This window comes from Electrona antarctica (assembly GCF_951216825.1).
Source record: "Electrona antarctica genome assembly, chromosome: 1".
In the NCBI taxonomy this organism is placed as follows: domain Eukaryota; kingdom Metazoa; phylum Chordata; class Actinopteri; order Myctophiformes; family Myctophidae; genus Electrona; species Electrona antarctica.
Window position 1 is genome coordinate 47781394 of NC_136806.1, and position 22269 is coordinate 47803662.

The 22269-nt window shown below is 46.3% G+C and overlaps 2 protein-coding genes across 3 annotated transcripts in view; one reads left to right on the top strand and one right to left on the bottom strand.

Annotated features, from left to right (window-relative positions):
- The window catches only part of unc5a (unc-5 netrin receptor A), a 299074-nt gene that overhangs the window by 25205 nt on the left and 251600 nt on the right, over positions 1-22269 (bottom strand). For both annotated transcript variants that reach the window (XM_079501568.1, XM_079501567.1), the window contains 3 exons: positions 9559-9646; positions 8336-8504; positions 3055-3288 (listed from right to left, as the gene is read on the bottom strand). In XM_079501568.1, the coding sequence (XP_079357694.1) occupies positions 3055-3288; positions 8336-8504; positions 9559-9646 (491 nt within the window). The remainder of the gene's footprint in view (positions 1-3054; positions 3289-8335; positions 8505-9558; positions 9647-22269) is intronic.
- Positions 14477-16138, top strand: LOC306927084 (putative aarF domain-containing protein kinase 2; the record flags this gene model as incomplete). The annotated part of the gene is made up of 1 exon (XM_079506726.1): positions 14477-16138. The coding sequence occupies one exon, from the start codon at positions 14477-14479 to the stop codon at positions 16136-16138; it is 1662 nt and encodes a 553-aa protein (XP_079362852.1).

Here is a 22269-nt window from a genome sequence, read left to right on the forward strand (position 1 = left end):
GCTCTTCTGGCTGTAGTGGGTGGAGGCCAGTAGGTGTAGCTGTAGTGGGTGGAGGCCAGTAGGTGTGGCTGTAGTGGGTGGAGGCCAGGAGGTGTAGCTGTAGTGGGTGGAGGCCAGTAGGTGGCTCTTCTGGCTGTAGTGGGTGGAGGCCAGTAGGTGTAGCTGTAGTGGGTGGAGGCCAGTAGGTGTGGCTGTAGTGGGTGGAGGCCAGTAGGTGTAGCTGTAGTGGGTGGAGGCCAGTAGATGGCTCTTCTGGCTGTAGTGGGTGGAGGCCAGTAGGTGTAGCTGTAGTGGGTGGAGGCCAGGAGGTGTAGCTGTAGTGGGTGGAGGCCAGTAGGTCGCTCTTCTGGCTGTAGTGGGTGGAGGCCAGTAGGTGTAGCTGAAGTGGGTGGAGGCCAGGAGGTGTAGCTGTAGTGGGTGGAGGCCAGTAGGTGTAGCTGTAGTGGGTGGAGGCCAGGAGGTGTAGCTGTAGTGGGTGGAGGCCAGGAGGTGTAGCTGTAGTGGGTGGAGGCCAGGAGGTGTAGCTGTAGTGGGTGGAGACCAGGAGGTGTAGCTGTAGTTGGTGGAGGCCAGTAGGTGTAGCTGTAGTGGGTGGAGGCCAGTAGGTGTAGCTGTAGTGGGTGGAGACCAGGAGGTGTAGCTGTAGTGGGTGGAGGCCAGGAGGTGTAGCTGTAGTGGGTGGAGGCCAGTAGGTGTAGCTGTAGTGGGTGGAGGCCAGTAGGTGTAGCTGTAGTGGGTGGAGGCCAGGAGGTGTAGCTGTAGTGGGTGGAGGCCAGGAGGTGTAGCTGTAGTGGGTGGAGGCCAGTAGGTGTAGCTGTAGTGGGTGGAGGCCAGTAGGTGTAGCTGTAGTGGGTGGAGGCCAGTAGGTGTGACTGTAGTGGGTGGAGGCCAGTAGGTGTGACTGTAGTGGGTGGAGGCCAGTAGGTGTAGCTGTAGTGGGTGGAGGCCAGTAGGTGTAGCTGTAGTGGGTGGAGGCCAGTAGGTGTAGCTGTAGTGGGTGGAGGCCAGTAGGTGTAGCTGTAGTGGGTGGAGGCCAGGAGGTGTAGCTGTAGTGGGTGGAGGCCAGTAGGTGTAGCTGTAGTGGGTGGAGGCCAGTAGGTGTAGCTGTAGTGGGTGGAGGCCAGTAGGTGTGACTGTAGTGGGTGGAGGCCAGTAGGTGTGACTGTAGTGGGTGGAGGCCAGTAGGTGTGACTGTAGTGGGTGGAGGCCAGTAGGTGTAGCTGTAGTGGGTGGAGACCAGGAGGTGTAGCTGTAGTGGGTGGAGGCCAGTAGGTGTAGCTGTAGTGGGTGGAGGCCAGGAGGTGTAGCTGTAGTGGGTGGAGGCCAGTAGGTGTGACTGTAGTGGGTGGAGGCCAGGAGGTGTAGCTGTAGTGGGTGGAGACCAGGAGGTGTAGCTGTAGTGGGTGGAGGCCAGGAGGTGTAGCTGTAGTGGGTGGAGGCCAGTAGGTGTGACTGTAGTGGGTGGAGGCCAGGAGGTGTAGCTGTAGTGGGTGGAGGCCAGTAGGTGTAGTGGGTGGAGGCCAGTAGGTGTAGCTGTAATGGGTGGAGGCCAGTAGGTGTGACTGTAGTGGGTGGAGGCCAGTAGATGTAGCTGTAATGGGTGGAGGCCAGTAGGTGTAGCTGTAGTGGGTGGAGGCCAGTAGGTGGCGGACATTTACACAGAGCACTTGTACTTTACTTGAGTATTAGTATTTTTTGTAGCGGATACGTCACGGCGACATTTCAAAAACAGATGTTGTACGATTGACTCCACTACATTTCTAGGAAAAGAAAAAGAACATTATGAATTAACTAGCCTACTTATATCAAACAATAGTGAAAAATAGCAGATCCAACAATCTTTTTAATTCATTATTTTATTTTGTTACATTTGTAACACAACAATGCTTTAATAGGAAAAAAATGCTTTTAAAAAGGAAATGTACGTTGTCATTCGTGCCTTTGAATACTTTTACATGTACTTTTGTGTTCTTGGATACTCCAGTACTTTAACTCAAGCACACATTTTGACTGAGCAACTTTAACTTGTAGTGGAGTAATATTTTACAAGGGGTCTATACTTTTACTCAACTACCGGGGTTGAGTACTTTGTCCACCACTGTTGGAGGGAGAGAGAGAGAGAGAGAGAGAGAGAGAGAGAGAGAGAGAGAGTGGACGAGATCATCAGGGTTGCGGGGAGAGGCTCTCGTTTTCATTTTCTAATTAACCATGCAAATGAAATCTTAACAGGCTACTCAGACGCAGTCCTCGGGGGAGGGGGGAGGGGGAGGGGGCATTAGCACTTGATTATACGCCGTCCGCACGGGGAGGAAAAGACGCATCAGGAAATATCGTTGCTGTCGAAACCTCTAATCTCCATCGATTGTCGTTGATCTATACTTGATCACACTACAGTGTCAAAACTCCAGCTTGCAGATCTGCTACTTTAGCTATTTTTTTATCTATAATTTGAATCGTGAAAAGTAACATATGAGTTTTCCACCCGACAGAGATGATTGCTGTAGCAATGAGATGGGTAAATGTCTCGGCCTGCCGATCACTAGAAATTAATAAAATATCCCCATACTGTATGTGCGTGGAGGCGCACACGCACACGCACACGCACACACACACACACACACACACACACACACACACACACACACACACACTGTAGTAAAAGTAACTACTTGTGAGGACATTTTAGGTCGGCATCCAAGATGCATAATTGTGTCCTAGAATGAGCGAATAGGGGAAGGGGATCAACGTCACGTGATTCTGTATTTGACCACGCAAAAACTAAAAGAAAGTTTAGATCAGTGGTTGTTGCAATGCCCTGCAATACTTCACCATTATGTTGCGCTGACAAAAAAAAAAAAAAAAAAATGTAACCATGTGTCTGTTCCCTACTGCAATTCCAATAGTAACCTGTGTTGTTTTCACCCCATGAAGCAATGGCGCATTCGGACACGCCCTAAAATACCCATATGTGCGTCCCAAAGAATGGGGGTCAATTCAAAATATCAATTTGAGGGCCCTTTAACCCGAACACGCTTGGTTTTTTGAAGCACTGACCTTGAAGACGTCCTGCGTGTCGTCCATGCAATAGACCCTGATGTTGTACTCCAGTGTGGAGCAGTATGCGTCCGAGAAGAGCACCAGCCGCAGGCGCTTGGCCGCGCCCATGTGGAGCGACTCGCCAATCAGGCCAAAGCGGCCCAGCTGCTCCGTGAACACCCGGCACGTCTCCGCCTCCAGCTGGCAGTAGTACGGCTCCGAGGCCAGCTCTTCGCCCATGAGCAGCACGTCCTGAGAGAGGACAGGTGGTCACAATTAGCACAGAATCGTCTAATCACAATTATTTTGTCATCATAATCGTGTATACTGTACATTCACAAAAAAGCAGAAATAGCTGATCTACAAGATCACAACGCATCACAAAGTGATGCGTTGTAAGCTTGTAGATCAGCTATTTCTGCTAGTACACACACTCACACACGTGCACACACGCTCACACTATGTCTTAACCTTTTGGGGAGGTCCTGAGAAAGTTTTCAAAATCTTTCAAGTCTCAAACAATGTATTAAAAAATAGAAACGAAGAAAATAAAAACATAGCAAAGAATAGCCGGTTTGCGAGCTCACAACACCCCATCAATCGGCTAAATAATGCATGAACGAGGTGCTCCATTGACATGAAAGCAGACTCCGATAGATTCCTGGCAAGAAACGATGGTCCTACAGAGAAATAAAGAGGAATGGTAATTCAGTAAATATTGAATGCGAGGGGTTTCCGTCAGCCTTCTGAATTTGTTAACAAAGGAGGGAGGGAGAGAGAGAGAGAGAAAGAGGGGGGGGGGGGGGGGGGGCGGACTTCAAGCTTTGATTATCAAAATCACTTTGGCTCTTAAAGCTGACATCTATCACGTTTTATAATGTCTTATACCCACGTCAGAGACCAGATACTCGCTCTTCCAACAGAGATTGACCAGAGGACAAATTACACTTTATGAACTTCAGGCAGGGATATTTGTCAACCAGATAGGTGTCTTAGTTTTTCGCACAATAAAAACAGTACCAAAAAGGTAACATTATTAAAAGACAGAAAATAAGTGCAGGTGAGAAAGGAAACAATAAGTAGTATTGAAAGAACAAACATAAGGTATGACAAACAACAATACACTTGTGTGCAGTTGAACGTGTGGGTGCGTGAGTCTGTGTGTGCGTGTGTGTGTGTGTGTGTGCGTGTGCATGTGTATGCGTGTCTGTGTATGCAGAGTAAAGCTACATTATATGGTAGGAGCAAGTGGAGACAGGCCTGGATTGGACGGTCTGGCGCTTCTGGCAGATGCCTGAAGACATAATGGCGTCTTTGGGCCACGTTTTGGACGTCTTTGGGCCGGTGAGGACCACAAATGCCAGAGCCGATATTCTGTGCCAGTCCGTGCCTGAGTGGAGAGGCTTGATTCATCAGCATGACCCTCAATCTATGTTTAAAGTTACTGAGTGAAGATGAGGAGTATGTGCGTATTCCAGAGTAAAGAACCTCTGTCTTTAATGAAGAACTGGCTACGAGTGGCACGGACGAAGGGAGGATACAGATGGTCGGATTGTAATCATGAACTTGAGAGTTGGTCTACCCGAAACCAGAGTCTAAGTGCTACATCTCTATAAACTTATTTGCCACTTTTTACTATTTTGAAAAACATTTTAAAATAGTTCAATAGCCGATAGTTGAACTATTTTAAAATGTTTTTCAAGAGAGTAAAATATAGCAAAGAATTTAGGGATAAAGGGTAAGGCGTGCCCAAGATAGAGCCATAAATGTCTCAATGGAGGAGTGGGCCCCGGGCACACAGTTTGGAAAACAGCTGAGGTTTTTTGTTTTGCATGCAGTGCAACTACAGCGAGCTCTTTAATTGGCCAACAAGAGATGAAAGATGGATTAGATCATGGCATGCGTGCTGCCGCACATCTCACATTGTTGTCTTGAAAAAAGAACACCGAGCGCAGCATCCGTGTCAGCCCATGCATCAGCCAGAAAAGCAGACTGACTCAGCATCGCTTCCTGTCACCGCGAGAGACAATTTTATCAGATCATTTTTGACGACGCTCCGCCAGTCTAATTTGATGGGGATAAATTGGGGACCCTAGGTGACAACATTTTCTTCTAAAATGCCATCACGCCAGTTAACTGACGCTTCCTATTAGCCAATCAAGCTGAAGAGAGCGCTGCCTCCTGCCAAGCACCCCGGCGAGCACTTCCGTCAGCATGCCCCCTCCCTCCCTCCACCATCGATTCAAACAGACACAATTCACTTCCATGGAATTAGTATCGACACCGTTCATTTCCTATGCAACCGCAAGCCCAGTGTCACTTTTTCATCTTCTTAATATTTCGGTGGCTGCAGCTACAGCGTGATGTGGCTCAATTACTCTGCCGCTCAATATCTCTCCACACACACACACACAAACACACACACACACACACACACACACACACACACACACACACACACACACACACACACACACACACACACACACACACACACACACACACACACACACACACACACACACACACACACACACACACACACACACACACACACACACACACACACACACACACACACCATCCTCTCCTCGATCTCCTCTCCTCCTCCTCCTCCTCAATGCCCCCTCATTCTCTATCTTTACATCTGTCTTTCGACTCTTTCCTTATCGGAACCACTCTCTCATTTCCAATATCCCCTCGTACCTCTCATCATTGTGTTTCGCAAAAATCTACTTCTCCATTTTCTCTCTGCCTCTTCAACTTCCACCGTGGTTGTTTGTGTTGGCTCATTTCCAGTGGTGGAAAGTAACTAGTACATTTACTCAAGGGCTGTAATTAAGTTTTTTTTTTACTTTAGTATTTCCATTTTTTTCAATACTTTATACTATAATCCACTACATCTCAGAGGCAAACATGTACTGCACTTTTACTACACTACAATTATTTGAAAACTTTAGTTTTAGTACTTCATCATCCAGGAACCACTTCAGCCTTAAATATACTTTTTATTTTACTTCAGGGATAGTTCAAGTTCACCCAAAAATTCACTTATTTTCTTATCAATTACTCACACCATGGAGCCTTGAATTTTTAGCAGTGTATCCGGTATATGGTAGGAGACTTAAATGAGACTCTTTGAGTCTCATACCGGATGGGATCCGTTCGTAATTTAGACTCCGCATTAGTCCGACAACACGGCATTACGTGCGGTTAGGGTTAGGGAAAGGGTTAGTAATGGGGCGAGTCGGACCAAGGCGCCGTCACAATAATGCGCCGTCGAAATAATGACGCCGACCCCTACCTACCGTATACACTGCTTCATACACTCTGCGTCATCAAATTGTTGGCTTAGGAATGCGGATATAAAAAAAAATGACATTTTGGGGATGAACTATCCCTTTAAGTATACTCCGATGCCAATATATTTGCACTTTTACTCCAAGTAAATTATGAATACTTATTTCTACATTGCGGCATTGGTACTTCTTTACTTCTGTAAAGAATTGTGAGTACTGCTTCCATCAATGCTCATCTGTACAACGGGCCCTGTCCTGGTCTTGTGGTGGCCGCATGGGCTATATTTGGGCCCAGCCGATGATTAAAAGTGCTGGTCTAACCTCCGCCTCAGACAGGGCCAATCCATCCCACAGACACCCTACCACCACCACACGCAGCCAGGCTGAATTATTTATGCACAATATCGAACATGAAAGAGGACCTACTCTCACTCCCAAGCCCTTTCCAATCTCTCCGGACTGCGGGGATGGGTGTTTAGTTGTATGCGGTATGTGTGTTTGTCGTCATGCGTTGTGTGTGTGAGTGTGCATGCAGGCGTGCCCACGTGTGTGCACAGCAGTGCTGGAAGAAGTACTCAAACTTAAATTAAGGTACAAAGGTTTTGTCATCAAAATATACTATACAGTATAGTATATAAATATAAAAAGAACTTTAAAGAAAAGGAAAGAATTTTTTTTTTTTACTACTACTACTACTACTAAAATAGCCTAATACCAGTAAGTATTATTATTATTATCTTATTATTATCGGTTAATGTATAATAATAATAATAATAATAATCTGAAGGTGAGTAAAGTAGAAGTATACATGAAAAGTACAGTACTTGAGTAAATATACTGTTTGATTTAAGGCATACTACTGTACATAAACAAACCAAACACAATAACCATGCATGGTTCTATCTAAATATCCGAGTGGAACCGCCATGCACTTCTGCTACTGTTTCATGTACAGTATATTTTCATAGAGAGACGGCAAACTGGGAGAAGTCAGTTAATTGGAAGCAACGTTCACAGATGGGTCAAGGAGCACTCAGGGGAGAGCGGCAGGGAGGAGGAACAGTCATTTGCCCGGAGAACCAACAAAATGCCACCGATTTCTGAGAAAAATAAAACACGTTGCTTAGCAACTCAGCCGGAGACCAGGCGGGCAGTGCGTGCAAGCCTTTTGTTCCATCCCAACAGGAACAAACCATACTGCCGCTCTCATAAAAGCCCTTCAGAGTTTTGACGTGAGCTGGGCTACAATCACCGCTTCAATCCAAAGCACGTCCGCTGGCTGCGTTCTGCACGGCTTTGCTTTCTTTTATGCTGGAGTTCCAAGCAAAGTCCTGAAAGTTCAGCCTTTCCCTTTGAAAAAAGCAGTGGGGTGAGTCAAGCGCTGTGCTGTGGGGGAAAGTAAGCCAAGTACAATCAGTTCTGCAATTGGGCAGAAACTCTTATCTCCATAATTGTCTTAACGATCCTTGAATCCTTGTTTTTTTCATTTTCCCAAAAATATAAAAATAAAAATAAAAAAAGTAATTGAAAAAAACACGGCCCCTCACGTATTAGAAGGACAGTATCAGTCACCAGAACCAAGGCTGGGTGTTTGATGAATCGACCATGGTTAAAATGGAGTTTGAACTAACTTACAATGGGTTTGTATAGGAAGGGGATGTGGCATCTAAAATGAATATCAAATATCTAAATACTGAATCAAGCAACTTAAAAACTGCCTGGGGTGTTCACAAAAGCCTGAGTAGACGATGAAATGACTCAAAATGTTTTGAAACATCCCTTGAAGTTATTTGTCATATCTGCCCTGTGCAAATTATTATGAAGCCTAAAAAGGCAAATATAAATTTGTATTCACCATGATCCATAATGATCATAATGAACATAATATAATGTTCAATGCCCGAAGAACAATTAAATCGTTAAATAGGCAATTATTTGTTTGACCATTAATGGTCAAAGTAAGTGTGACACAGCCACTAGAAGTGCCACGGCCTCCTCACCTCCCACGTGCCCTCGTAGCTCTGCTTCTTGAGCCGCACGGCCCAGTTCTCCGGGCAGGCGTCGCAGCAGTGGTCCATGCTGAGGATGACCGGCCGGGTCAGAACCACCCCCGGAGGCCCACAGCTCACGATGGGGCTCAGCAGCGTCTGGCAGCCCGCCAAGGGTAACCTGTGGAGGGGCAAACGGAATCAGAGGCACACGGGGGCAAGAGGGCCATGAGGTGGTAATGGAGGTACTTAACCCTTGGACCCCTCCAATAGCAGCTTTTCAATGACATATATTCATATTTTTAATTCATAATTTTAATGCCAATAGAAACATCCGTGATATACACACTATATCTCATTCTGACACGGCAATCCTATAGTATTAGACACTCAGTCCTGATGGTGGCGGTAACGTCACCATTATGCCGATTTTGACCCAATAGAGCGACTCTGGCGAGATCACTTCCGGTTTAACGATCCAAAACACCCCGCAAATTGCACCAGGCCCCCAGAGCGGCTGGGAATGTTGAAGTCTGGCAGTGTGCCGTGGGTTTGACTCCCGATCCCGATGGCCTTTACTGTGTGTCACCCCCCCATCTCTCTCTCCATTTCCTGCCAGCCTACTGTATACCTATCCCTCTATAAAAATAAAGACGAAAGCCACGAAAAATATCTAAAAAAAAACCCAAAAAACTAAAAACAAAAACAGAGCATGAATCGATTCAGGCGTGTTCATGGAGGTTAGCACTTCCACATTTTGGGCACCAAATGTTGCTGCCCAAATCGAGAAAAACTGAGCAACTTCCATTGAAATGAATAGCTGGGGGCGGGTTAGGGGTAGTCCGCTCTCTAGTTTATATATAGCTCTACGAGTTGCACCCCTACAGTAATGTGATGGAAGAACAAAATAAATGAATAAATGAGGAAAATTTTAAATAAAGTCCTGCTGAGCTGACTTCAACCAAGTGGTGATGACTTAAATAGTGCACATCCTGGTAAAAAAGGCTATGTTATTTATTTACATTCCCTCCTGGCTGCCACAGCGCTGTCGCACGCACACGCACGCACGCACGCACGCACGCACGCACGCACGCACGCACGCACGCACGCACACACACACACACACACACACACACCCCTTAAGCCTTTCCTAATGTACTAGCGAGAGCATCAGAACAAACAGCCTGGCGGCTTCCAGGGAAGACTGCCAGTTAGGCGGTGTTAAAGAGACCCACCTTAAATCTTCCTTCCGCTGAGCAGTGAGGTAAATCTCATAGATCTTCCCTCTGGGGATGGCCTCAGGAGGAATGAGCATGCTGATTCCTAATGCAAATAACAACAGAAGGAGGGAGGGAGAGTGAGTGTAATGTGTGTGTAATGTGTGTGTTGTGTGTGTGTGTGTGTGTGTGTGTGTGTGTGTGTGTGTGTGTGTGTGTGTGTGTGTGTGTGTGTGTGTGTGTGTGTGTGTGTGTGAGAGAGGCTCATTTAAATCTCACTGAACAATGTTTTTCCTCGTACAAAAGGCAAAAGAAGGGGAAAAAAAAACAGATCCCTCCTGAAGGTCACCATAGGTAAACTACCGCCAATTTGAGCTAGATACATTTACAAATACTGTACTTTTTACTCCAAATATTTGACACCTTTGTTACTAGTGCGGAATAATTATTCATCATACTATATTGTTATTATGGTTGCTTATGTCTAACCTTTATATTTTACCATCACATATAGTACTATATAATACATTGTGATATTTGGTAGCTTGTAAGAGCCTAGATGATGAACAGATTGTTTTGGTACAGCTTGTTAATTGTTATGGTTCAGCAGCTACAGTATAACTCTGGTCTGAGCCCTGTGTTCCTGACAGAAGTACCGTACCACCAAATTAGTGTTACTGTACTTCTGTCTTCTCCCCATGATAGCATTGTACAGTACATTAAAACACAACCAGCTCCACCTAAAACATTGTCTCAACTCCTATTGCCTCATCAATTGCTGATTGAGACACATACAGACTTAATAGACAAACATGCCATATTATAATGAGCAGTAGTGAGGAAGATATGTTGAAAATGGGTGAAGTGCTCCAATGCGTTGCATGTTAAAGGTTCACTTTCATGTAAGCTTGTAGGTCGGCTAAAAGAAGGAGACATTTTTACTTTTACCTTGGTAATGTAAGTATATATTGATAGTGATACCAATACAAAACATAAAAATAAAAATATATACTGTATGTATATATATATATATAAATATATATATATATATATATATATATATACATATATAGGCCTTTTACTTGCATAAGAGAATATACGAATACCAATATTCTTATTCTTTAAAAAATTATATATATAATATATATACTGTGTGTGTGTATATATATATATATATATATATATATGCCTTTTACTTGTATAAGAGAATATCTATATTGCGGTATTTATATTCCGAGTACTTCTTTGCCGCCAAGTACAGGAGATGCAGATCTGTGTGCAGTGCCCGCCAAGGCGAGCTAGTGTCCCCGTAGGTCACTGAGACAAAAAGATTTAAAAGTCGTCCGTCTGGCACCGACTTGAGAACTGAGAGTTTGACAAACCACAGAACGAGAGTATACGGCAAGAAAACTGGCACTTCCCCCGGAGAGCAGTGAAATGCACCTCGGAGAGAGCGAGAAGCTATCTTTAGGCAGTTGCGAGTGTTGTGCCAATTTGTGCTGTGTGATTCTCCCGGCGAAACTATCCACTTAGAGTCTCATTTAAGATGCACAACAAACACGCAAATATAATGTGAAGCACATCTTAAAGCCTCCCCGGATTGTTAGCTTTGGTCTCCTATCCCCGTATAAAGCATCTGTTTGAATAAGCCAAGGAGTGCATGAGCGCTGGTAACGGGTGTCTGGTAGTCATAAAGCATGTCTTCTGTGTTACTCATCTAAATGTTTTAACTGGCCCGTGAGGAGAGCAAATCTCCTCGCCAGCAGAAAACATGCTAGAGTCCAAAGTGAGAAGATTGCTGCCAGTGTGTTTTGCCCCCAACGCTGGCTTCGAGTTAATCCATGCATACGATGACTATAAGCGGCCGAAAACGATCAACGGAGAATAGAGAGAGAGGGGGGGGTGGGGGAGGGGTGTTGTCTTGCCGGGGGAGACCACTATAAAGACCATTATTCCTCTCTGGACTTACATACGAGCATACTGGCACTGCCATGTGCTGCCATTTGACCGTGTTAATCAGCGCGGCCCACAAACACGGGCCTTGCCAGAAAACACTCTCTTCCAAGCACAATTACATAAGCACAGTGCTCGGCTAATATGGAGCGGCACGGCGAAAAGAAGGGGATGAATAATGGCTGACCCTCTCATCTCTCTCATCAAAACTCTCTGCTAATGGCATATCTCTGTACAGTATCTCTGGCACACACAACTATCAAAGTGCAACGTACATGCTGTACAGAATCATGCGTCAGCACATACAGTACTTACGGTATATATTTAACATGCATGGCAGTAATTGAGTAAGTGGCCTATTTGGCATAATTTCCTTCCATTTGAGGGATTCCTTTTACAGTGTCCTTTGTTACGCACAAGTCATTATCTCCAGGTCGGATCAGCTGTGGACAGGGATTATGTTTCCGCCCCTGTCCGTCCGCGTGACTGTCTGTGAACAGAGAATGTCCAGCACAGTGAGTTTGGACAAGCAACAGAGCCAATCAGTTGTGTTGTCCAATCAAGGGAAGCCGATGACTGTTGATCTCCTTATATGGCTAATGTACTGTATGTGCTACCCCTGTGCTACACAACAGTGTTCACATACAGCAGTGTGTTCAGCAGACAGTTAGCTTGTATGTCTGTTTATGTTTTTTGAGGGGCTATGGACAGCTTTGAGGGTTTGTGCCCTTTTTTTTGTACAGTGTACAGTATGTGGACCATGGTGACATTGATCAATTATTGATAAAAAAAAGGCTTTTAATATATTATTTATGCCTCAAAATCTATAAATCTCACACTATTAAGGCAACCGGCCGGTTCCACGCGCTGCATAAGGTGCCCTTTTTTCACTTGAGCACCTGCCCCTCTAAATGTCTGTGCACGCCACTGCAGAGTGCAGACAAATAACTGTAAAACATTAAAATGTCCTGGTTTTAAACGTTCACCACCAAATTGTCCCGTTTTCACCACAGTTACACATTTATGTTGGACTTATGACTCGATAAAACTTGATACTCTCCCCATTGCTAAAAAGCCATTTAAAAAAGTGTATAGTGAATAAAGTCATAATTGTCCTGCTTGGTACATCATATCATTCCCTCTGTAAATGGCTCCTGCACAGTTTGCGTGTAGACAGAGCCATTTTCCGCACCATTTCTCTTGTCTAGCACATTGAAATTGCATGAATATATGTATTATTGATCATATTTTTCTGTACGTCTCTGCTAACCCTCCCCCCAAATACTCTTTTATCACACACATTTGCACACAATGTAAATAAGCTCTCAAGCTTTTTAACATTTAAGCCGTTTGCCACATACATGTATATGTCATGTATTATGGAAAGAAATATAGTATTATGGTAATATTATAGTAGTAAGGTAATAATATAATAGTATGGAAAAGATGTCTGTGCCTCTGAGCAAGGCCACTTGCTCAGAGGCAGTGAGTGACAGAGTCTGGAGCAGTGGACGTTCAGTGACTTGTAGATCTGTTATTGTTGGTGCTGGAGGACCCCTGTCAGCACAATATATAGGCTTTCCGTGCTTGAAATGGTTTATTTTGAAGTATGCTTTTGAACTTGGATATTATTACCAGTAAGATGCCCTGAGCATCCGCCTGGGTGACGACAGACAGACTGCTAGGCGAGCGCTGGCGCTTTGGCATGGGGCGTCAGATAAACATATGATACGTAGCTTGCAGAGTTAGTTCAGTCAGATATACTCGAGGGGTTTCATGCCGTGCTCAAGGGCGCATCCATATACTCAAGGGGTTAATATGCTGCATTACTATGTGGGTGTATTCAGTGTGTGCAAGACCCACATGTCATTCGCTGATGTGGCAGTCAGAGTCAGAGTGAGTTGTCTGACTGAAATGGAATAAATTCTGTTCTGGCCATATATGGAGCACGTCTTGAGTGTACAGGGCTTGATGAGGTCAGATCAACATATGGAATGTCAGAACAGGTCAGCTCCATATATGTAGATCTAAGGGTGGCAGCGGGGGCAGTGTCTTGAGTGTCCAGGGTTTGATGAGGGCCCAGGTAGGGCCGGGCCTTAAAATTCGGGCCTGTTGAGAACTCTAGTTTTTGCCGGCTGCCTGGCGCTGCTGCACTAATAACTTTGGGGCAGGCCCGTCTGGAGTTTGAATGGACAGGTATCAGTCAAAAGGGAGACATCGAAGAGGAGGGATGGATGGGGAAGGATCAACATATGGAATGTCAGAACAGGTCAGCTCCATATATGGAGATCTAAGGGTTTGAGGTCTGAGGTCAGATGTAGAGTTGCTGGCCAATATTGATGACATCAGGGATCTCCATATAAGGGCATTCCCATATACTGTATAGGCTTAATATTGATGACATCAGGGATCTCCATCCCTGATGAGGTCACGTGATGTCACGAGGCATGACCATATATGGCGTGGGGTGACGGATGGACGGACGGACGGACGGACTGACTGAAATGCACGTTTTCATAGGAAATGCGAACAAATTCCAGGATTCTCTACGAATCTGTCCTGTTGCCCAAGTATGACAATGCCTGACGTCATATACCTGACATAATAGTACTTTTACTATTTGTCACTGCAAAGGTAATAGTTGTAACCTTACGTAACGCGCTACATGTTAACATTACACAAAACGTCGCTAGCTTGGCTGTCCTTGAATGTCATTAGATGTCACAGGCGTGTTCAGTACACAGTGTAGCAACACAACAGGATCATAATATGAGGATCAACTTGCTTCAGTTACTTAACAATGGCTGCCTGTGGTGCCAGATCCATCTTCAGCCTGAGGTTCACTGTTCAGAAAGCAAGAGCGTTTACCAGATTCACACTGCTCCACAGTCCAAGAACATGTTTATCCCAACGTCGCTACATTCTAATCCGGATCCCTAAAATAACATTGTTTTGCTGGGGTGCTTTGAGTGTGTCTCCCTGCATGGCCATGTGCCAGGGAGCGCTTAACACACCGCAGACCACAGGGAAGAAACGTGTAGCCCGAGTCCAGGTTGATAAACTTGTTTTCTGCCTGCGCCTCAGCCTCCGGGCACTGGTGCTGCTTCTCAGATTTGCCCCCCTTCTCCTCCTCTACCCCCTGACTTGGGTCTCCTCTCGCTGGGCGTCCTGCTGGCTGGATGCCCTGCTGTGGTTGACGGAGACCTCTGGCGTTACCTTCATCAAGCTGGGCCAATGGGCCAGCAGCCGGCGGGACGTCTTCTCCCAGGACTTCTGTGAGCGCTTCTCCAGGCTCCACGCCAAGGCGCGCCCCCACTCCTGGGACCACACAGAGCGGCGGCTTTGCCGGGCGTTCGGTGACGGCTGGAGGAAGCTGCTTGTGTTTGAGAGCAAGGAGCCGGTGGGCTGTGGCTGTGTGGCGCAGGTGTACCGAGGCTCGGCCAGGGTGGACGGCGTGGCAGATCGTGCATTTCAGTCAATCCTGGAGGAGATGGAGAGAGGGAAGGATCTACTGGAGGCCTGGGAGATCCCTGGTTTCTGGGGAGTGGACAGATCCCTGCGGGGCCTCTGGAGGAAGAAGGGATGTGAGGACCCCCCAGGGAGCCAACACGGCGGCAGCCACGCAGACATGGAGCATTTCATACCAGTGGCCATCAAGGTGCTCCACCCAGGCGTTAAGAGGCAGGTGGAGATGGACTTGCTGCTGATGAGAGCAGGCAGCCAGTTGCTCCACTGTCTGCCTGGACTTAAATGGCTCAGTCTGCCAGAGATCGTAGAGGAGTTTGGAAAGCTCATGACCATGCAGATTGACCTCCGCTTTGAAGCAAGGAATATTGAGCGCTTCCGAGAAAATTTTAAGGATGTGTATTCCGTGAAGTTCCCCACTCCGTTGCAACCATTTGTCACCAGGACCATCTTAGTGGAAACCTTTGAAGATAGTGAGCCCATAACCAACTACCTGCGCCCTGGGTTTCCACAGGAGGTGAGGCAGAGAATAGCCAGGATGGGAGTGCAAACCTTGCTAAAGATGGTGTTTGTGGACAACTTTGTCCATGGGGACCTTCACCCTGGAAACATCCTGGTCCAGCATCGAGGGGATGTTCCCGGGGCAGGGGACACGTCCAGCGGCGGTGCTTGCATTCCAGGTGATACCCAGGGCAAGGTAATGCTGACCGACCTGTGGGACACGGTGGTGGTGAGCATCAGACCGCAGTCAGAACCTCTGCAGTTGGTTCTGCTGGACACGGGCATGGTGGCCCAGCTTAGTGAGAGGGACCTGGCCAACCTCAAAGCTGTCTTCACCGCAGTGGTGCTACGGCAAGGGGAACGGGTTGCAGAGCTACTCCTGCATCATGCCAGGGCCAACGACTGTCAGGATGTACCCAGGTTCAAGAGGGAGATGGCAGAGCTGGTCAACCACACCCTCAGAAACACCCTCTCACTGGGAAAGATTCAAGTTGCTGATTTACTCTCCAGAGTCTTTGGCCTTCTCATCACCCACAAGGTGAAGCTGGAGAGTAACTTTGCATCCGTTGTATTGGCTGTCATGGTGCTGGAGGGCTTGGGCAGGTCCCTGGACCCAAACCTGGACATCCTGGAGATAGCTAAGCCCCTACTCCTCAATAACTGTGCCTCACTACTCTGATTAACGGCTGTATAGAAAGCAAAAATCTGTCTGTTTTCTCAGAGTCCCCTATATACATGGAGATATATGTGAAACTTCTAAAGAATTCTAAATTAGATTATGGAGTTAAGCAATGAAACCTCCCCTTCCTAAGCAGGATACTTGAAAAAGTTGGACATTTCAACAAAGTAAAAAACTTTCTAAATGAGAACAATATTTCATTAGGTCTCAGAGCTAACCGTAGCAGAGAACCATATAGCTCTCACTAAGGTGCTTGTTGATGTGAGACGTGCACTGATGTTAATAAGGCATCTGTTTTGGTAGTGCTTGACTTAAGCTCCCTGACCGCCTGTCTGTCTGTAATCAATACATGGACGAGTGATAATGTTATTAAATTAAATGAGGATAAGACAAGAGATAGTATTAGTTGGCCCCAAAGCTAAATGGGATGAGCTCTATAAAACACAACCTGACCTCCTTGATTAAAACAGAAACAGAATTGTTACTGTATTTTAGTCTCTGGTTTGAATTCTCAGTCCCATCAAGTAGGTTTGCAACGACTGATCATTTTGTTAGTTTATTAATTATTTCTATCGATCACTTTTTTGATTCACTGAATAACCAAGAAGCAATCTACGAAGTAATTAACATATATAATTAAAACAGTGTAATGCAAAAATAGCCAATCTACAAGCTTGCTTTTTAAAATAATTGTATTAAATCAATCAATCAATCAATCAATCAATCAATCAATCAATCAATCAATCATTTTCATGATCAATTTAATCAATTATCTCATTTAACTGTTGCACTCCTAGTTATTTTGGAATGTTATTTTAATTCTTAAATCATATATAAATAAAGTGAGATGCTTTCTTCTCGTACTTTTATCCCAAGTAGGTTGGACTACAATATGTTCTTTTTACAGTCCTTGCCAAAATGTCTGCTGAAAGGTTGCAGCTTAGACAGAAAGAACTGCTATAGACTGCTAAAACCAAACAAGAACACATAGCTCCAGACCAGTATACACTGGCTCCCTGTGTTTACCACAATTGATTTTAGTCCTCCTACTTGTTTATAAATCTCTCAGCGGGTGTGGGCCGGCCCACACCACAGAGTCCCTGTTGTTTCCTGTTAGATCCTCTACCTCAGGCTTGCTACATAATGCATGACCATATATATATATATATATATATTCAATAAAAACTGGAGAAGCAGCTTTCTTCCATTATGCTTATTACTTATTGTAGGCCTACTGTGTATTTACTGAAACCGTCACGAGGCCTTTTGTTCATCTTCATTTTTAAGTGTTGATCAGGTCAGGTGCGCCTGATAGGTTACTAATCACTGAAATAACTCTCCCCCATCCTGGTGAATACACCACAATCTTTCAGGCCGGCCGGGACCCCTTATGGCTCGCAGTAAGGGACCCCTTATGGCTCGCAGTAAGGGACCCCTTATGGCTCGCAGTAAGGGACCCCTTATGGCTCGCAGTAAGGGACCCCTTATGGCTCGCAGTAAGGGACCCCTTATGGCTCGCAGTAAGGGACCCCTTATGGCTCGTAGCCGGGACCCCTTATGGCTCGCAGTAAGGGACCCCATTATGGCTCGTAGCCGGGACCCCTTATGGCTCGCAGTAAGGGACCCCTTATGGCTCGTAGCCGGGACCCCTTATGGCTCGTAGCCGGGACCCCTTATGGCTCGTAGCCGGGACCCCTTATGGCTCGTAGCCGGGACCCCTTATGGCTCGCAGTAAGGGACCCCTTATGGCTCGTAGCCGGGACCCCTTATGGCTCGCAGTAAGGGACCCCTTATGGCTCGTAGCCGGGACCCCTTATGGCTCGTAGTAAGGGACCCCTTATGGCTCGCAGTAAGGGACCCCTTATGGCTCGTAGCCGGGACCCCTTATGGCTCGTAGCCGGGACCCCTTATGGCTCGTAGCCGGGACCCCTTATGGCTCGCAGTAAGGGACCCCTTATGGCTCGTAGCCGGGACCCCTTATGGCTCGCAGTAAGGGACCCCTTATGGCTCGTAGTAAGGGACCCCTTATGGCTCGCAGTAAGGGACCCCTTATGGCTCGCAGTAAGGGACCCCTTATGGCTCGTAGCCGGGACCCCTTATGGCTCGCAGTAAGGGACCCCTTATGGCTCGCAGTAAGGGACCCCTTATGGCTCGCAGTAAGGGACCCCTTATGGCTCGCAGTAAGGGACCCCTTACGGCTCGCAGTAAGGGACCCCTTATGGCTCGCAGTAAGGGACCCCTTATGGCTCGCAGTAAGGGACCCCTTATGGCTCGCAGTAAGGGACCCCTTATGGCTCGCAGTAAGGGACCCCTTATGGCTCGTAGCCGGGACCCCTTATGGCTCGCAGTAAGGGACCCCTTATGGCTCGTAGCCGGGACCCCTTATGGCTCGCAGTAAGGGACCCCTTATGGCTCGTAGCCGGGACCCCTTATGGCTCGCAGCAAGGGACCCCTTATGGCTCGCAGTAAGGGACCCCTTATGGCTCGTAGCCAGGACCCCTTATGGCTCGTAGCCGGGACCCCTTATGGCTCGTAGCCGGGACCCCTTATGGCTCGCAGTAAGGGACCCCTTATGGCTCGTAGCCGGGACCCCTTATGGCTCGCAGTAAGGGACCCCTTATGGCTCGCAGTAAGGGACCCCTTATGGCTCGCAGCAAGGGACCCCTTATGGCTCGCAGCAACATCGGGACCCCTTATGGCTCGCAGCAACATCGGGCTTTGATGGCAGAGGTTTTGCTCGCTGTGTGTGAAAGGAGCTGCGAGAAGATCCAGTGCCGATAAAAGCGTTCGCCGACGCCCTAAAAACGTCCTTTTTACCAAAGCATTTTATAGCCTTGCCCTTATGTTTTAAATGTTCCCGTAAAATCCATTATTATTATTATTATTATTATAGTATGAACTGGGTTGCGACCGCGTCCCGAGAAATCCTGTATTACAGCCAATGAGAGCAAGACAGCTGCATGTGCTCACTGCTACACAGAGAGAGACGATGCAGGGACGCCTTCCACATATTGTATAAAACTGTTGCAGATTACACTTTTTCATATATTTCATAAATAGCTTCATAGACTTGTTTAATAATAATAATAATAATAATAATAATAATAATAGCTCAAATTTATATAGCGCTTTTCTAAATACCCAAAGCACTTTACATAAAACACTAGGAACAGACATTATTCAAGAGAACAAAAACAAAGCAAAACTAGTACAAAATCAGTGCAATGTCAAAAACATAAAAGGATAAACAAGGGATGGGAGGACATCTTAACCAGACCTCAGCTGGGGAAAGCTATCTTGAAGAGGTGGGTTTTGAGTGAGGTTTTGAAGGAGAGGAGGGAGGGGGCAACTCTGAGATGACTGGGGAGTGCATTCCAGAGGGAGGGGGCAGAGACATAGAAGGCCCTGTCCCCCCAGGTGCATTCCAGAGGGAGGGGGCAGAGAAATAGAAGGCCCTGTCCCCCCAGGTGAGGGGGCAGAAACATAGAAGGCCCTGTCCCCCCAGGTGCATTCCAGAGGGAAAGGGCAGAAACATAGAAGGCCCTGTCCCCCCAGGTGAGGGGGCAGAAACATAGAAGGCCCTGTCCCCCCAGGTGCATTCCAGAGGGAGGGGGCAGAAACATAGAAGGCCCTGTCCCCCCAGGTGAGGGGGCAGACACATAGAAGGCCTGTCCCACCAGGTGCATTCCAGAGGGAGGGGGCAGAAACATAGAAGGCCCTGTCCCCCCAGGTGAGGGGGCAGAAACATAGAAGGCCCTGTCCCCCCAGGTGCATTCCAGAGGGAGGGGGCAGAAACATAGAAGGCCCTGTCCCCCCAGGTGAGGGGGCAGAAACATAGAAGGCCCTGTCCCCCCAGGTGCATTCCAGAGGGAGGGGGCAGAAACATAGAAGGCCCTGTCCCCCCAGGTGAGGGGGCAGAAACATAGAAGGCCCTGTCCCCCCAGGTGCATTCCAGAGGGAGGGGGCAGAAACATAGAAGGCCCTGTCCTCCCAGGTGAGGGGGCAGACACATAGAAGGCCTGTCCCACCAGGTGCATTCCAGAGGGAGGGGGCAGAAACATAGAAGGCCCTGTCCCCCCAGGTGAGGGGGCAGAAACATAGAAGGCCCTGTCCCCCCAGGTGTGGTACCTGGCCTTGCGGACCTTCAGGAGGTTGGCTTGTTTGGCAGCACTATCATCAGTGTTATGAAAGTTAATGTTTTTCATCTGTTTATTTACACATTATCTGTGCCATTATTATGTTGGATTCATGTTAATGTGTATTTTCAGACATCTAACCGCTGAAACCCTCAATACTACGCACACTTGACCTCTACAGCAAACCTTGTTGGTGTAGAGGTGCAACACATTGTGAGCTTGCAGATTGGCCATTTCATATTTTTTGAAGACATGTGACCTATACAATATTAGTGCATGAGAGCGCATACTCGTGCACAAACAGTTATACTGTAAGGTGATGGTTTAACACATGTATATGGTTGATTTGAATCAAGACCTTTTTTAGACTTTGAAAAACAAAAACAAAAAAGTACCAGCAGGAACTTGCAGCCCACATTTTCTAAGGTAAACCGTATACAGAATGTGAGAATCCCTCATGTTCACGAGGCTTAATTGTATTCAGCGTCAATCCAGCTTTGTTCTAGCAGCTGCTGAGAACAAGCTCTTATAGCCCCTTGTGAAAACATACAAGTCTTGAAATACAGTAATTAGTAGTAGAAAACCAAATCCAACCCTGGCCCTGAACTATTGTAGTGTGTTGTAATGTACATTGTACAAGACAATAGGTGTCTTATCCTAAGCTCCTGTTAATTGGTCCACACACACATGCACACACATCCATCTAACATCAAATATCTGTGCAATGAAACTATACAAAATACACTATATAATTATATGTCTATAATATGCTATCAAAGTGACATATTTGCCTTTGCATACGCCTGCAAGGTCGTCGAGGCTAGGGCAGGTGCTACGGGTTGCAAAATCGTGGGATAAAAATTATAGAAAAAAATAATAATAAGAGTGAAGGAAAAGGGTGCTTGTCTAATTAAATATGCAGTGCGGCTGTGGGCGACAAGAGACATTGCATGGAGGCAGCCTATCGGAAAAGCACTGATGTAAAGTAACTAAATACACATACTCAAGTACTGTACAATTTTGAGGTGTTTTTTTTTTTTTACTTTACTGGAGTATTTCCAATTTTCATTCTACTCCACTACATCTCAAAGGAAGATTATGCACTTTTACTCCACTATAATTATTTGAAAACATTATTTACTAGTTACTTTGTAGATTTAGATTATTGCAAAGCCACTTCAGACCTCAATTCTTTGGCAATTTGAAAATGGCCGATCTACAAGCTCATAACGCGCCATAAAGTGACACATTATGAGCTCGTAGATCTTCTATTTTCAAAGGATTTTCATGCATTTTAAAACTTGTGAAATGGGACCTTCGGCATAATGAGTACTTTTACTTTTGGTACTTTAAGTACATTTTGATGCCAATACTTTTGTACTCAAGTCAATTTTGAATACCGAACATGTTCTTGCAACAGACTATTTCTACAGAGGCTATCAATACTTTTACTTAAGTAAAACAACAGTACTTTCTTCCGTCACAAGCTGTTGTCTGTGACAACAGAAGGTGGCCCTGCGATGACCCGCCGTCACACAGGCTTTCGTCGCACAATGCAAAGGTGACCCAGATGTCCCCCAAATTTACCTACATTAACCGCTGGCGTTGTTCGCCATATGTTGCAAAAAGTGTCGGGCTTTGATGGCGTAATGACTGCTGACACCACATCCGTAAACAACATCCGCTCCGCAGCAGAACAAACACGGGTCATTCAAGGTTCCGCTGGAGCAGCTGTCAGCTGAATATGAAGACATGTTTCTACACAATGACATCCCACCAAACGGGGGAAGAGTTTACATTTATGAAGCGTTTTGTTTTTGTCACTTTTGGGTGTAATCAAAGAGTTCCTGGAAAACAGAGGGGGGTGAGTAGCCGATAATTGTTTTACCACCCCCCCCCCACCCTTTTCCTTGCAATTTAATTCCTCCCCAAAAATGTCTGTGTTGCTACTGCTTTTGTACTAGGGCTCGGCAATTAAACGGAAATGTATCAAAC